General features: G+C 58.5%; 2 protein-coding genes across 2 annotated transcripts; one reads left to right on the top strand and one right to left on the bottom strand.

Annotated features, from left to right (window-relative positions):
• Positions 1 to 1,885: 1,885 nt before the first annotated feature.
• Positions 1,886 to 8,535, top strand: LOC308674410 (sodium-dependent serotonin transporter-like; the record flags this gene model as incomplete). The annotated part of the gene is made up of 13 exons (XM_081338838.1): positions 1,886 to 1,985; positions 2,412 to 2,666; positions 2,975 to 3,194; positions 3,433 to 3,571; positions 3,721 to 3,855; positions 4,442 to 4,545; positions 4,885 to 5,012; positions 5,473 to 5,585; positions 5,909 to 6,040; positions 6,489 to 6,588; positions 6,925 to 7,025; positions 7,408 to 7,575; positions 7,674 to 8,535. 13 exons carry the CDS (start codon positions 1,886 to 1,888, stop codon positions 7,749 to 7,751), a joined length of 1,773 nt encoding a protein of 590 aa, XP_081194964.1. The 3' UTR covers positions 7,752 to 8,535.
• Positions 8,536 to 8,788: 253 nt separating this feature from the next.
• ANKRD13A (ankyrin repeat domain 13A) lies at positions 8,789 to 14,502 on the bottom strand. Its single transcript, XM_081338951.1, is given in 17 exon segments — positions 8,789 to 9,430; positions 9,802 to 9,869; positions 10,101 to 10,261; positions 10,401 to 10,514; positions 10,626 to 10,783; positions 10,992 to 11,122; positions 11,227 to 11,288; positions 11,377 to 11,458; positions 11,603 to 11,669; positions 11,781 to 11,976; positions 12,056 to 12,199; positions 12,369 to 12,414; positions 12,762 to 12,886; positions 13,056 to 13,188; positions 13,971 to 14,107; positions 14,110 to 14,130; positions 14,133 to 14,502. Coding segments are annotated over 17 exon segments (2,022 nt in total). The 5' UTR covers positions 14,317 to 14,502; the 3' UTR covers positions 8,789 to 9,237.
• Between the last annotated feature and the right edge of the window lie 2 nt (positions 14,503 to 14,504).

Genomic DNA, 14,504 nt, shown 5'->3' with positions numbered 1-14,504 from the left:
TTGGTGTGCAGGAGAAAAGCACCAGAAGTCAGCCGACGTGAAAGAGCAACTCACCCAGGCACACTTCCAGGAGTTGTGGGTGCTTCGTCACGGGGGGGGGGGGTGTTCAGGAGAGATTGGACATCCGTTTGTCCCGAATGGTCCAGGGTCTCCTGCTTGAGCAGGGGGTTGGGCTAGAAGACCTCCGAGGTCCCTCCCAATTCTGCTATCCTGAAAGGGGAGAAAGCAAATTCTCCTGTCGCCTTCCCCTTCTGGCAATTCCTTAATCCCTGCTGGGCCAGGATGGGACCCAGTTCCGTGAGGCAAAAGACCCCCAATGCTGCCCCTAGCAGGGGCTGACCAGGCTCCCCTGGATCCTGCATCAGAGTTACGTCTGGGCGGGTTTGGGACCCAGCAGGGTGGAGCAGCACAGCAGCCCTCCTGCTTGGTGGGGCTCAGGCTGTGGGGCTGAAATGGGGCTCTCAAGCTGGGCAAGCCCCATCGCTGCCCCAGACCCCATCCCCACTCAGAAGAAGGAAAGGTCACCCACCTATTTTGCCTTGCAGGCCCCAGACAGAGGCTGCGCAGCTGTGGGTGTGGGCAGACCCAGGCCCCCCACCCACCTTGCGCCTCTCTTGCTCCTGGAGCCAGACAAGGGCAGGAGTGGGGGGGGCTCCTCCTCTGTCTCCTCCCCCCTGCCCTTCTCCCTTTGAAGTGAGCAAGCCTTCCTAGCGCCTGCTGCATTGGCCCTCCTCCCGGGTGTGCCTGTCCTCCGCCAACTTCTTCAGCCCAGACCCAGCTGGGGTGTTGGGGGCGATGTCCGCTTCTCCCACTGCCTGCCTGGCCAGGCCAGCTGGCTCCGAGACCACCCGGGCCAGCTCTCTGCCTGACCAGAGGGACCCCCGGGACACCTGGAGCAAAAAGGTGGATTTCCTTCTGTCCGTGGTAGGATTCGCCGTCGACCTGGGCAACGTCTGGCGCTTTCCCTACGTCTGCTACCAGAATGGCGGGGGTAAGGAGGGGTCCGTCAGCTGGGCACAGATTTGGGGCAGAGGTAAACTTTCCACCCTGAGCAAGGAGCCCCTTCCCCTTCCCTGGCAGCCCTCAAGGGGGCTATAATTCTGGGTGAGGGTCTCTCTGCTTCCATTCCTTCCTAGAGCTCACCTTCTTCTCTGCCAGAGCAACCAGGAAGCCTGGATTTTAGAATGGGGAAGAAAGACCCAGAAAAATGGGGGGGGGTTTTTCCCATTGAAAACCTAAGCATGAAAGTGTCAGCGTAGCTTCTTTCGAGAAGTTTGCCACTGTAGGAAGATTGTTCTGCTGTTCTGGAGAGTTTCCTGGGTCTAAAACCTCCCCACAGACACACGTAAATATTTCAGACTCTAGATAATGGTACTTTCTCTCTCTGGGGGATTGGGGAGCTGTCCATGGTGTTTATTTTCAACCTCACTGAAATGCATTGCGGGGGAGACACACAAACAGACATTGGTGGGCAATAAAGTTTCTCTTTGGCCCCTTTGGAAAAATAAAACCTGAAATAAGGCACTGCTTAGTGCAGATCAACCAAAATGTGGTAAAGTTGCAAACAGGTTTTACCATTATTTTGTGGCATTATGGATTTAATTCACAACACCAAAGTTTAGCAATCTGCAAGTCACTGCTTTCTTCTTTCCTCTAATTCTTTCTTACATTTCTTCCCTATTTGCCAGCAACTAGGGATTTTTGTGAAGTAAAATATATGCAAATGATCACAACAAAACAAAAGGGGAATATAAAAAATAAATGGAAATAAATCGAGGGAGAAATAAATTAATCAAACACTGATTGAATCTCTGTATCCAAATTGTCCAATGTTTCCTTTAGATTTCTAAAACAAATTCTGGAAAAGCATAAGAAAAGTGACTGAATGCCTTTCGTAAATGAGCCTGAAGCGCAGTTTCCAGTTCACCTCTGGGAGCTGGTGGGGGCCATTCAGAGGCAGAGAATGACACCCCAGAGCGAGGCAGGTCTGGTGCCCAGCCGGGGTCTTGCCTGGAGACCTGCTTCTTTCCGAGCGTCTTCCCAGGACACGGGTGGCTGTTCGCCTTCCTCGCTGCTGGGTGTCTGTGCTTTTCAGCTTGTCTTATTAATTTAGCTTGCAGCAGTTTCCTGTTTTGCCATGGACGCATCGGCTGTGCCATAAGAATACGTGGCACGGTTGTGCATGTTTCTAGACCACATGAATGCAGAGAAATCAGAGGGCAGTCTGAATCTCTTCCATTGTGGGCAAGTGGCTGCTTTAAGAACAGGGGCGGTTGGGAGGAACTGGTGGGGAGCAAACCATGCCTCCTCCACAGCGCTCCTTTAAAACATACAAAAGGAATTTGGGAGAAGCAAGGCAGCTTCACGAAGCCTCTTAATGTGACGACTAGTTGAAGTTGGCTTTCCCTGAGAGAGATGGCGGAGGCGGGGGCAGGGGGGGGGTGAGCCTGCCGGTCAGCTCTTTCTCCAGGCCAGAGAGAGAGAAGAGAGGACGCTGCACCCCCACCCTCCACACCCCTTTACTCTCCCAGGAGCCTTCCTCATCCCCTACGTGCTGATGGCCATCTTCGGAGGGGTACCCCTTTTCTACATGGAGCTGGCCCTCGGGCAATTCCACCGGGTTGGAGCCATACCCATCTGGAAGAACATCTGCCCCATCTTTAAAGGTAACCAGCCGGCTGAACAGCAGAAATTCTTCCAAAAGGGAGGAGGGCAGGGCGCCTGCAGACAGCTGCACATCTGCCTAAAGATTTAGGATCCCTAAGGAAGAGGGGGCTTGAGGAGGTCAGGGTTTCCCCCCCCCAGGTGAGAGGCAGTCTCAATGTTTTTCTGGAAGAGGGTAAGTGAATCGGTGCTTGAGAGAAACGGAGGCTAAGTGGCCTCTGGGTCCCCTGGCTGGTTTGCATGAGGTGCCTGGAGACGAAGAGGATGGGTCTGGGGGCCGCCTCTGCCTGTCCGTCTTCTCCTTTGGCAGGCATCGGTTTCGCCATCTGCGTTATCAACCTGTACGTGGCCTTCTACTACAACACCATCATCGCTTGGGCCCTCTTCTACTTCTGCTCCTCCTTTGCCCCCACCCTGCCCTGGGCCAGCTGCAGCAACCCCTGGAACACCCCCAGCTGCCTCAGCTACTTTGATGCTGGCAACGTGTCCTGGACCAACCTCTCCAAGTCCCCCGCCGAGGAGTTTTACATGTAAGAGGGGCCGGAGGGGCTCGGCAGCCCTGACAGGAGCCAACTGGCTTTGGGAACAGAGCCAGGCCCGGGTCCTTAGGCGGCACGGCTGGCACGGCACGAGCCAAGACGGAGGGCACCTGGATGGAATTACCCCCGTGGGTGAATTTGCTGGAATTTCTCCTGGGGTCCTTGGCCAGCAACGGCGATCCTTCCGGCTCTCTTTCCCTCTCCGACCAAGAGCTTCTCTCTGCTGCAGGAGGCACGTCCTGCAGGTGCAGAATTCGCACGGACTCTCCGATGTGGGCAAGATCCGTTGGCAGCTGCTGCTCTGCCTCTTCCTTATCTTCACCATCGTCTACTTCAGCCTCTGGAAGGGGGTCAAGACCTCCGGGAAGGTGCGGGCTGTGTGGGGCCCCACTGCCGTGTCTGTGGGGCTCTGACGCCTCCTCCAGGGCAGCCTGGCCAGTGCCCACCCAGGGAGGGGTGGGGGGAGCCGCTTGGCCCAAATCCTGCGCCCCCCCTCACAGCCTGGTTCTCCCTCCAGGTGGTTTGGGTGACGGCCACCCTGCCCTACATCGTCTTGCTCATCCTGCTGATCCGTGGGGCAACCCTCCCAGGGGCCTGGAGAGGAATTGTCTTTTACCTGCGACCCGACTGGCAGAAGCTGAGGAGCGTGGCCGTACGTTTCTGCACGTAGCTTTGTAATTGCCAGGCAGTACCTCATCCCAGATTCCCTGCCTTTAGCTGCTTTAATTCCAGTTAGGTGTGCGAAGGGCCACTTGCTCGGGCTCTGCCCCCGTGGCTCCCCCTCCCCACCCTCCCCTCTCCTGCAGATCCACAAGAAAGAGGCCCCCAATCTGGCAACTCCCCCTCCTCACACAGAAGATCAGAAGGCCAGTTGGGGGGGAGGGGGGAGCCATTCTTTCCCTTGCTATTCTTTGGCACCCTTAGAAATGCAAATCAGGAACTGAATCACACATGTCATTTGCTGTCTGCGGGGAATTGATTAGGGTGCCCTGCTTTCCTACCGAATTGACAATGGACTTCCTGCCCATAATTACCTCTCCTAACGCACTGATGCATTTTCATGACCGCCAAGGGGGTGGCGGGGAGGGAGAGATTGGCCAGAACCTCCAAGGGGCTTCTTGGCGCCCTCCTTCTGCCTAAGGCACCTGTCCCAGGGCAGCACCTGCCAGCAGGAACACGGACCTCCCCCTCCCCTCCAAGAGGGGCCTCACGGCGCCACCCTGCCTTCCTCTGCTCAGGTGTGGGTGGATGCAACTGCCCAGATCTTCTTCTCGCTGGGCCCTGGATTTGGAGTCCTCCTCGCCTTGGCCAGTTACAACCCGTTCAACAACAACTGTTACCGGTGAGGGTTCAAGCCCAGCAGCTCGCCCTTCTCCCTCGAATCGCTCTGTCGGGCGGCTGCACATCTGGGAGGCTGATGCCAGCAGGGGATCAGCCTGACCAGGCTTTCCAGTGTGCCAGGGCGCCGCCTCGCACCTGTGCCAGGTGGGAGCCCCAGGTGGGTTGCTGCACTGGGGGCAAAGAGGACTGCAGGGCTGCTGAAGAGGGCAGCGGGCGGATCCCAAGGCGGAGCAACCGATTGGGCCCTAGCTATCAGCCGGCTGGCCCCCTTCTTTCTCTAGGAGGCCGGCACAATCCTTTTCTTCTCTGGGGGACTCACAGCTCTGTCACTCCTTTCCAGAGACGCCATGCTGACCAGCCTGGTCAACTGCTTCACCAGCTTCCTCTCGGGATTCGTCATTTTCACCGTCCTGGGCTACATGGCCGAAATGCGGCACATGGAAGTTGCAGACGTTGCAAAGGACCAAGGTTTGTGATGGCCTCCTGGGGGGGCCAAAGGGGCTGCAACAGCTTCCTCCCCTGGTGAGGACCAAGAGTAGCCCTCGGCTGGCGTCCCGGGGCCGAGTGGGCAACGCTTCTTGACCCGCCCAGGGAGCCCCGTGCCATTGCTCTCAGGAGAGGCTTGCCGGAGATGAACTAAACCAAACTTTATTGAATTAACTCTGGATTCAAGGAACGGGGCACCCTCGGCTGCAGGGGGCTTGCTTATGTCTGGCTCCCTGCTTTGGAGAAAGCCAGCCTTGCACCTCGCTCATGTTGTTGCCGGCAGGTCCCACTTGGTCCCCTCGCTGCACCTACCCAAGAGTCTGTTTGGGGGGGGTGGCAGGGAAGGCCCCAGAGAGCTCTCTCTCTCGAGTGCCTCCCTTTGGCCCATCGGCTGCGTGCAGAATTGGCCTGCTTGTGGTGCCATCACAAGGGTCTCTTCCAGGACCCAGCCTCCTCTTCATCACTTACCCAGAAGCCCTGGCCAACATGACCGGATCCTCTTTCTTCGCCGTCCTCTTCTTCCTCATGATGATCACACTGGGACTGGACAGCACGGTAAGGCCAGGCCAGGAGACTGTCTCGACTGCTGTCCTGCAACAGGGTGGGGCTCCACGTTACATGCTGCGCGAAAGCAGCTTCCTTATGTACCTTACTGTGGCACTTGCCCATCCTTTTGTCTTAAAAAAGAGGCCCCGTGTGGAAATGTTTCCAAGGCAGAAATTGTGGAGAAAACAGTCCGCACCTCCCAATTTGTTTTCCAAGCAATCTGCTGTTTCCTCTTCAATGTCCACAACCTTTTCGAAGGGCAGAATTGCTCTGAAGTGAACGGAGCAGCCCTGCGTGTCCTCAGACTTGGTTCTCCTGGGGGGGATTTGCAGTTTGGGGGCCTGGAAGCCGTGATCACTGCCCTGATGGACGAGTATCCCCAAGTGCTGGGCCAGCATCGTCAGCTGTTTGTGCTGGGACTCAGCGCCGTCTGCTTCTTGGGCTCCCTGGCCACACTGACCAATGTGAGTTATGGGGACGGCGGGCGCTCCTTGACCCCTTGACCTCAGGGCCAGGCAACACCTCTGTGGTTAATGCAGCAGAAAGGCCAGCTGGGATATTGGAGGACCCTGAAACAGCTGCAGGCAGAGGGTGGCTAACAGCACTTCTCCTGTATCTGCAAGAAAGAGACTATATTGCTGGCTGGCTGTTTGCAGAGAGTGTATTTTGCTCCTATAATGGGGGTGGGGTGAAGCAAGCTGGAAGCCCCCAAGTGAGCTGATTGTGGCACTCCCCCTACTAGAACCCACCACAAAAGGGCAGAGTGGCACCCTAAAGGCCAGCCACAGCATTGTGGTATTGTCCACCTTCAAGGGCTGCTCTGAACTCAGCTCTTCTGGGGGTCTGCAGCCTATCAGAGCCCCCCTCCCCTCCCAGTTTCACAGCAGGCTCTTTACTGGTGTTCCAATCCAGGGAGGTCCCTACATCGTGAAACTCCTGGAAGAGTTTGGGGCTGGTTACTCCATCTTAGCTGTGGTGTTCCTGGAAGCCATTGCCGTCTCCTGGTTCTACGGTGAGATGCTGTGTGACCCTTTGGCGGGGGGGGGAGCCTCTATAAGATCTTCAGTGCCACCTTCAGAGTTTCCCAAATTTGGTAGAGGGAGCGCCCCTTTATGGGTCTTCTTCAGAGAAAAGCCCAGCAGAATTTCTTCCCGTCGTCTCTGCCAACCCTTCTGCTGCCTTCGGACTTTAAAACCAGCCTCCCCTTTTGCTCTGAGCATTTCTGACCCCGACGGCCCAGGGACAGGGCCCAGCTCCTTAAAGGTCACTCGGATAGACTTAAACGTTTGGGCTTTGCCAGAGCCGAAGCCGGCAACCCAGCGATGAATGGCTTGGGCTTCCTTCCTAGGAATGCAGCAGTTCTGCAGCGACGTGAAGGCCATGCTGGGCTTTGGGCCGGGACTGTACTGGCAAGTGTGCTGGAGAGTGGTCAGTCCGGCCACCTTAGCGGTGCGTAATGGGCCCTTCCCCCATCACGGCTTCTTATGCCACCCACTGGCTGAGGTTGAAATGGACACAAGGGGGCCATTCGCTGCCCCTCCCAATGGTTTTGGTTGAACATCCCCCAAATGTGGGGAAGATGGGGGCGAGTGAGGGAGCAGGAGGAAAGGCGCGGTTATGCCCCATGAGTTAGGAACAAAACATGGCCCTAAGAGAAGAGGCTATTGGGAAGGTATTGACCGCAGTCTTGGCAGAGGTACCCCTAGCTCTCTCCAGGGCCAACAGCCTCAGTTGCTACCCAGTGCATCCATCCCCTTGGGTGGAAGAAAAGAACTGCATGGCAACCTGCCCACCTGACTTCCTCCTCCTCCTCCTCCCTGGCTCTGCCCAGTTCATTCTCATCAGCTCCCTCCTGGACCAGCCCCCCCTCGTGCTGTTCGACTACGAGTATCCCCCGTGGAGCATCAGGCTGGGACACCTGATCGGGGTCTCCTCCCTCCTCTGCATTCCCACCTACATGGTCTACAAGCTGGTCTGGACCCCCGGTTCTCTGAAGCAGGTCAGGGAAACAGGATCCTAAGGACTTCGGGGGGTGGGGGGTTTTCCCAGTCGATTCCGAACACTAAACCCACCTCTCTCTCCTTGCCCCCCCTCCAGCGCCTGGCCCTGTGTCTTCGGCCAGAGATTGCCCGGAAGCTGTCCCTGGAGATGGTGGACGTGCCGGGCCCCCTTTAATTTTTGATGGAGCTACCCCCAAAACACAGGCTGTTCTTTGCTGAGCACCCCAAAACAACAGCCAAGCACCGTTGGATGGGCTGGCCACCTCCCAAGTCAACTCTCCAGCACCCGCTTTTCCCAGAATTATTCTCCCCCCACCTCCATGTCTCCTGGGCACAGTGGGGGCTTTTGATCCCTGGCGAGGGCTCACAGGCCCTTAACCTTCCTACTGTTAGTTGCTGGGGAGGGGGCTGCTTCCACGATGGCCTCTGCTCTGCAGGCGTCTGTGGGTGGCGGATCTCCGGGGCGTCTTCTGAGATTCCTCCGCGGTGCCTGCCCGGCCCACTGACCCCTTTTTTCCCGCCAGCTCTGCTGGGCAACGTCTTGGGCCTCCTGGCTGGTCGCCACTGTCCTGCTGGCTGTGTGCGTGTATTGGCCGATCTGCCGCAGGTAGCCTGGGAAGCTCCTTCCGCCCCATCGCCTGGCCTGCTGCTGCTGCGCTCCCCCCAGTGGGCTGGACGAGATCGGGGCGACTTGCTCGACTGGACCTCCTTAACAGAGCTAAGGGCCTCTCTCTCTCTCAAGCGATCTCCAGCAGGCCGAAGATGTGCAGGGAAAGCACGCTCCCCCCCGTTTGCCCACGTTGCTGCTGGCATTTCTTATGATTCTGTACTTTTGTTTTTGAGCCCTAACGGGATTTTCCTGGTGTGTATTGGCTACTTTGGGGTCCGTAATAAAAGAGTTGTCAGTGTGGGTTTGCTTAGCTGATCTCCATCTCATCTTGGGGCGAGTCCTGTGGGAATCTGGCCTTATCTCAGCCAGCAGAACCACCAAAACAATGTTGCAGTTCATAATTTTTGCTCTCTGATCCAGCGGTCGGATCATGCCCTCCTAAAACTGCAGCTTGACAGAAAACTTTGCAATCTTCTTGGCCGTTCAGAACCGCAGTGTCTCTGTAATCGGCCTCTTTGAAAGGCTTCCAGAAGACCTGTTCTTCTTTAACCTAAAGAGCAGCCCGCTCACCTCTTTTTCAGGTAAGGAGCTCAGCCAAGACAGGAGTTGCCCCCACTTTATTTAAAAACACAAGCCCCCCCCCCCGATTTGCTAGGAGGGGCACGAGAGGGAGGGGCACGGGAAGGCTACAGAGATGGGAGAAGCGGCTGGAGCAGTCTGAAGGGAAGGGAGCAGCACTCTGGTAGAGGCAGACGGGCCAAGGCACGCGGGCACTGAAGGACACCTGACAGCTGCTGGATCTCTGGTAGGCGAGGAGCTGACGCCGAGAAAGCCCCTCCCTTGGCTCAGGTTACCCCTCTTCGAGGCTGGCAAGAGTCCGCCACCCCTTCAGAACAGGCTTTGGCGAAGGAAGCTGGGCTGCCCCCTTCAGCACAGAGGAAGACGGGCAGATCTTTGGGCTGAAAGCTTGGTTGGGCAAGTGGAAGAGCCCCCTCCCTGTGGAAGAGGGCCTGGCCTGGCCTGCCCGTCCAGTGCCCAGGCGGGCATCCCACTACTTTTCCAGCAGGGAGCGCTGCAGAGCCTCCTTCAGCTGCTCCTCCTCCTCCTGCTGCCTCCGCTGCTCCCATTCCTGCTGTTCCTGAAGGGAGAGCACCATGGCCAGCTGCAGATCCCGGTCGAAGGTGGAAGAACCACGCAGGGGAGGGTGGTTCCCGCTGCTTGCCAGGAGGCTCTCCTGCAGGGCCCTGCGTGGGGGAGAGGAGCGCTTACCCTGGCGGGCCGGATAAGGTGCCCCCAGCCAGGATCTGCTAGAGCAGGGGTCTCCAAACCTGGCAGCTTTAAGACTTGGGGGAGGGTCTCCCTGCTACGTTTTCCCCAACACTGATACTCGGGGGGTGGAAACGGGGGACAGACCAAACTGGACAAGGTGGCAGCTGCCAAGAGGCGAGCTGGGCTGGAGCCAGGAGGAGGGCTCGCTCTGCCAGGAGAGAGACGGGTCTTGGCTCCCCTCCCGCACACCAGCCCGGGGTGCCCCCGCTGGCCTAGGTGAACCCCTACGGAACCCCAAGGAGGACTGCAGGCGAGGCCGCCGGCACCCTTTGGCTCTCGGCCTCACCTTTGATAGTGGAGGTGGAGATCCTGGGAGTAGGAGACGTCCCCGTTCAAGGCTGGCCCCAGAAGCTCCTGGGGAGACACAGAGGTCACAGGGAGCTCGTCCCTCTCCCTGCAGCTTCAGGTGAGGAGGGCGCCTTGATCCCCGGATGACCCAGCTTCAGAGCAATCCCCAAATGGGCCTCTGTGGTCTTTGGTTGCAACATAAAGCCCGGCCTGGGTGCCTCAGGGAAATGGCAAGGCCCAAGGGCAGCCTAATGGGCCACGCTCTTGGCCACGTGGAGGACAGGGACCGAAACTCACCGGGCTGTGGCCAGACTCCATGAGGCTCTGCTGGATGGCAAACTGCATGATTTCGTTGTCTTCGTCTTGCACGTGCAAGTTCCGGCCATCGTCTTGGACCCGGTAGGATTTGGGGATCTCGAAGACGGAGGGGTCCACCACAAAGGGGGAGGCCGGAGCAGCTGGAGGGAAGAGCAGGGCTCTGATCAGGACAGCTGCCAACACATTTGGGAATCCGAACGGACTGTAAGTCCCGACGCCCTCCTTGCCCAGGGGCTACAGACCACTCTCCCAGTCCAGCCCCTGGAGCAGCTGCCTCACCGGCGGTCCCCCGGGGGCCTTCGGGGCCCTGGGGTGAAGCCTCTTCCAGGGTGCTGCAGCTGTTTACACATCCGAAGGTAATCCTAGCGTTCAGGATGTGGAACAAGGGGATTTCTGTGTGGAGGAGAAAGGAAGAACTGAGCAGCGGGGCCCCCGGTCATCTCTGCCACCAGGTTGGGCTTGTGATGTCTTCCGGATTAGAAGCGCAGAGCCGAAAGGCCGTACCGATTTTCACCGGAAACCCAGGAGGGAAGTCCAAGGTGATGAAGTCCTTCAGCCGAGCAAAGTGGGCGCTGGTCCTGGCCATCAGGTCCACGATGGGGGAGACCTGCTCCACAAGGGACAGCGGGAACTCTTCCGACATCCACAGATTGGCTTTAAATCTGGGCAAGAAGGGCAGGATTGCTGCATGGGGGGGCGGTGGGAGTTATGAAAGGAGAGCTGCTCCTCTGCCATGAGGAAACAGGAGCCCCCCACCAAGATGCTCCCTCATCCAAGTGGGTGCTGCCTCTTCCTGGTGGAGTGAAGGGGGGGGAATAATCAGGTTGGGGGACAAACCACGAAGAGAACCCGGGGAACCAATGACTTTACTTCTGAGTCCGAACGGTCACTTCTTTCGGCCTGCCAATATCTCTGTCCTGCAAGTCGAACTGAGGGTCGAAGTATTCCTCTGGCGTCAGAGCCGTCGGGTTGTTGGTCGAGGCAAATTCCGTGGTGAGGTCCTGGGGAAAGGGCAGCGTGACGGCCCTCAGGGGCGGCTCCCTCCCCCGGAAGGGCTGAGTGGGAGGGAGGGGCGAGGGGAGGAGGACGGCAAAGGCAGACTCACCTGCTGGGCTCCGTATTCGTGCTCAATGGTGCCCAAGAAGGACTCCAGGGGGTTTCGATCAGCTGGAGAAAGGGAGAGTGGCCAGTCACCCCCAGCTCCGGGCCTTTCCACCAAGGCACCCCCGCCCCCAGTCACCCTGGGCAAGGCTACCTTTGTATCTCCTCTTCTCCTCCTCAGTCAAGTGCTCTGTCCGGATCCTGGTCACCACGTTCACGTTGTTGGCCGTGAAGACCTGGAGAAAGGAGGAAGCAGCTGAGATCTGCCCAGGCAGCCCAACAGCCACCTCCTCAGAGCCAAGGAACGAGAGAGAGACCCTGAGGGGGGCTGCTGGCAGGGCAAAGGGGGCACCTGTGCCAGACGCCAGGCGGCTTCCCACCTTGGCTTCGTAGTCGTTCACCACTTCGCTCCTCTCCGTTTTCCAGACCCAGAAGCCAGAGGTGTTTCTGCAAGATAAACATCTGTTTCCAGGCCTCTGGGCTTCTGACATTCTGGGCCCAGGAGTGACTCAACGCTCCTCAAGCTCTCTTACCCTTGGGCACCTCTTCCTGCCCTACCTTTCAAAGGCGATGTTCCTGGTGTCCAGGGAGGTGCTGAGGATGGGAGAGGTCAGCCGCCGCTCCACCTCCTTGTTCTTGGGCACCATGGAGTCCAGGGTCAGCCGCTTGATCTGCTGGGTGATCTCAAAGCGCTCGGCCGCCACCACTCTGTCATCGTGGTTAACCTCAATCAGCTCAGCCCAGTGCCCGGTATCTGGAAAGCCAAGTGGGATGGGCTGGTAAAGGGGTTAGGGTTCCTCGCCCCCGCCCCCTGGAACTCTGACACTTCTCACCTTCCCCTCGGAAAATCAGGCTGCGTCTCCCTCGCTCCCAGCTCATGTTTTCGAAGCCCAGCAAGGTGATATCCACTCGCAGCTTTGCACCGCTCTTCCAGATGCGGCAAACGTCACTGGGGCAAACTCTGGACACCAGCGGCACTGTCGGGAGACGCAGGGAGAGCAGAAGAGCTAAAAGATGCTGATTGGCCACAGGAATCAACACAACTCACAAAACGAACGCCAGTTTCCCAGGCTGAGAGGGATAGCGTGAGCCTGGCCCAAGAGGGCAAATAAACAAGCAAAAAGTGGCAAGTTAATTCAGACTTACCCCAGCTGGTGAATTCCCACTTCATTTCCACGTAAAAATCTGGAGTCTTTGGGAGCAAAGACGACAAGAATCAAAGGGGAACGAGGAGGAGAAAACATGATTTGGCTTGCAACGAGCTCTACAGATTGAGCCTGTGGCATTAAGGGATGAGAAATCAGTACCTCCCCTTCATGGAATTTTGAGGAACGGAAATGTTGTTCAGCTGATGGTGCAAATCTGAACGTGTGTACTCAAAAGTAGCCTAAAGGCTGACTCTTGGGTACGTAAAAGCCTTATGGCTTTCAGGAGAGATTTAATCAACCTAGCAAACAAGGACCTTAGAACATGGAGGCTAACGGAAGGCCCAAAAGGTTTTCACCCAGATTGTTTATTCTTTTCTGTTCATCAATTTACCTCACTGATCTTCTGAAGCAATTCAGGGACACCACCAAGAGTGGTGGACGTCTGCTGGTAGTCACGGTGTTGAAGGACCATGTGGACTATTTCCGGATCGCCGGTGCTGATGGCCTCGTGCAAGACTGGCAGAAAGAAACACAGAGCTAAATCTACAGGAGAGAAGCAGCGCTTGCAATCTATAGGAGATCAGTCTTGGGCCCTACGAAGGTGCAGCATTTAGCTCTGGTCTCCAACCACCTCCATTTCCTTGCCAGCTGCTCAGATTCTTGCTTGGGGTGGGGGGAGGCTCACCTGTCCAGCCCTGGGCATTCTCCTTAGTGACATCCGCCTTGTGCCGCAACAGGACGCGGACAGACTCCACGTAACCCAAGGAGACCGCCAGGTGCAACAAGCTGCGCCCGCGCGGATCCTGCTGGTCGACATCCTGGGAAAAGGAGAGGGAGAGCTCTTCTGAGGACCCCCCCCCGAGCCTATCACGGTCACGGACGGAACGGTGACTCTTTTCCAGACACACCATGAAACCTATGGAAGCAGCTCCAGCCCTGAGATGGCGTTGCTTCGCTCTGACACACAGACAGGCAAGCTCAGAGATGAGACAGCACCCGGGAGACCCCTCCCCACTTTCCTTCCCTCGGCCAAGAGAAGCCCTTTCTGGGGGGGGTGTTCCTCCTCCTCCCCAGATTGGGGAGAATTGGGGGAGTGGGAGAAGGAGAAGCCACTTCTCAGAGCGGGCAGGGGTCTTCCTCCTCTTCCTCCTGATCCCATCCAGGCCTGGAGGGGGGAGTTGGGGAGTGGGAAAAGGCGGCTCCTCCCCAGCCGGACCTTCCGCCTCCGGCCACGGCAGGTGCCAGCCACGGGGTACCCTGCTGGGGAGGGGGCGGCCAGGACTGGCGTGGGGGCCTCCCTCTCCCCCGTGCGCGCCGTTCCCGGGCAACACGGGGGGGGGGCGCGAGAGGGCGGCCTTCCCGGCCGCGGATGATGGGTGTGCTCTCGGCGGATGGGATGCGCACAAAGACGATGAGCGTCCGGACGGCACGGATGCGAGCGCGGCCGGCATGCGAGGCCCGCGCCCCTTACCTCCGCCTCCGGCTTCAGCTCGTGGGGCGAGCTGCAAGAGAAGAGCACCTGCGGCTGAGACGGCCCCGGCCGAGCCCCGGCGCCCGCGGCAGTCTACCTGAGCGCCGCCCCCGCCTCCCCCCGCGCTACCTGGCCCTGCAGGGCGGCCTCCAGCTGCCGGAAGTCGTTCCGCCAGACCAGCAGGTGCAGCGGGAACCGGGCGACGACGCTCATGCTGCGGCCCCGACTCCTACGCCGCCCGGCCCGCCATGGCCCGGCCGGTGACCACCGACCCGCCTGCTGCCCTCCGCCGCCCTCGCCGCCGCCGCCGGGCCCGGAAGGAGGGAGCTCCGCCCTGCGACGCCGCGCCCCGGCGCTCCCCGTGACGCCCGGCGGGCCATCTTGGGACAGGGCAGCGGCCGCCCCGCTCCTTGCGCGGCCGCCATGTTGACGAAGGGCGCCGTCGGCCTCCGCGGCTCCTCCCGCCCGCGGCCATTTTGGAGAAGGGCAGCCCGCGGAAGCGGGTCCCGAAGAGACCTGGCAAGGGACGCTTCTTTGGGGAAAAGAGAACGTAGCGTTTTCCGGTTTTAGGGAGAGTTAAGGATTCAATTGCGGGCAATTTCTCCCACTCCTCTTTCGCTTCTTTTCTGGCAAGCGGCGGTTTTGCCCGCCCTAGAGATGGCC

The sequence above is a fragment of the Vipera berus genome (genome assembly GCF_964194415.1).
Source record: "Vipera berus genome assembly, chromosome: 14".
Classification (NCBI taxonomy): Eukaryota; Metazoa; Chordata; class Lepidosauria; order Squamata; family Viperidae; genus Vipera; species Vipera berus.
The sequence above is the reverse complement of the archived record's forward strand: the minus strand, read 5'-3'. Positions and strand labels throughout refer to the sequence as shown.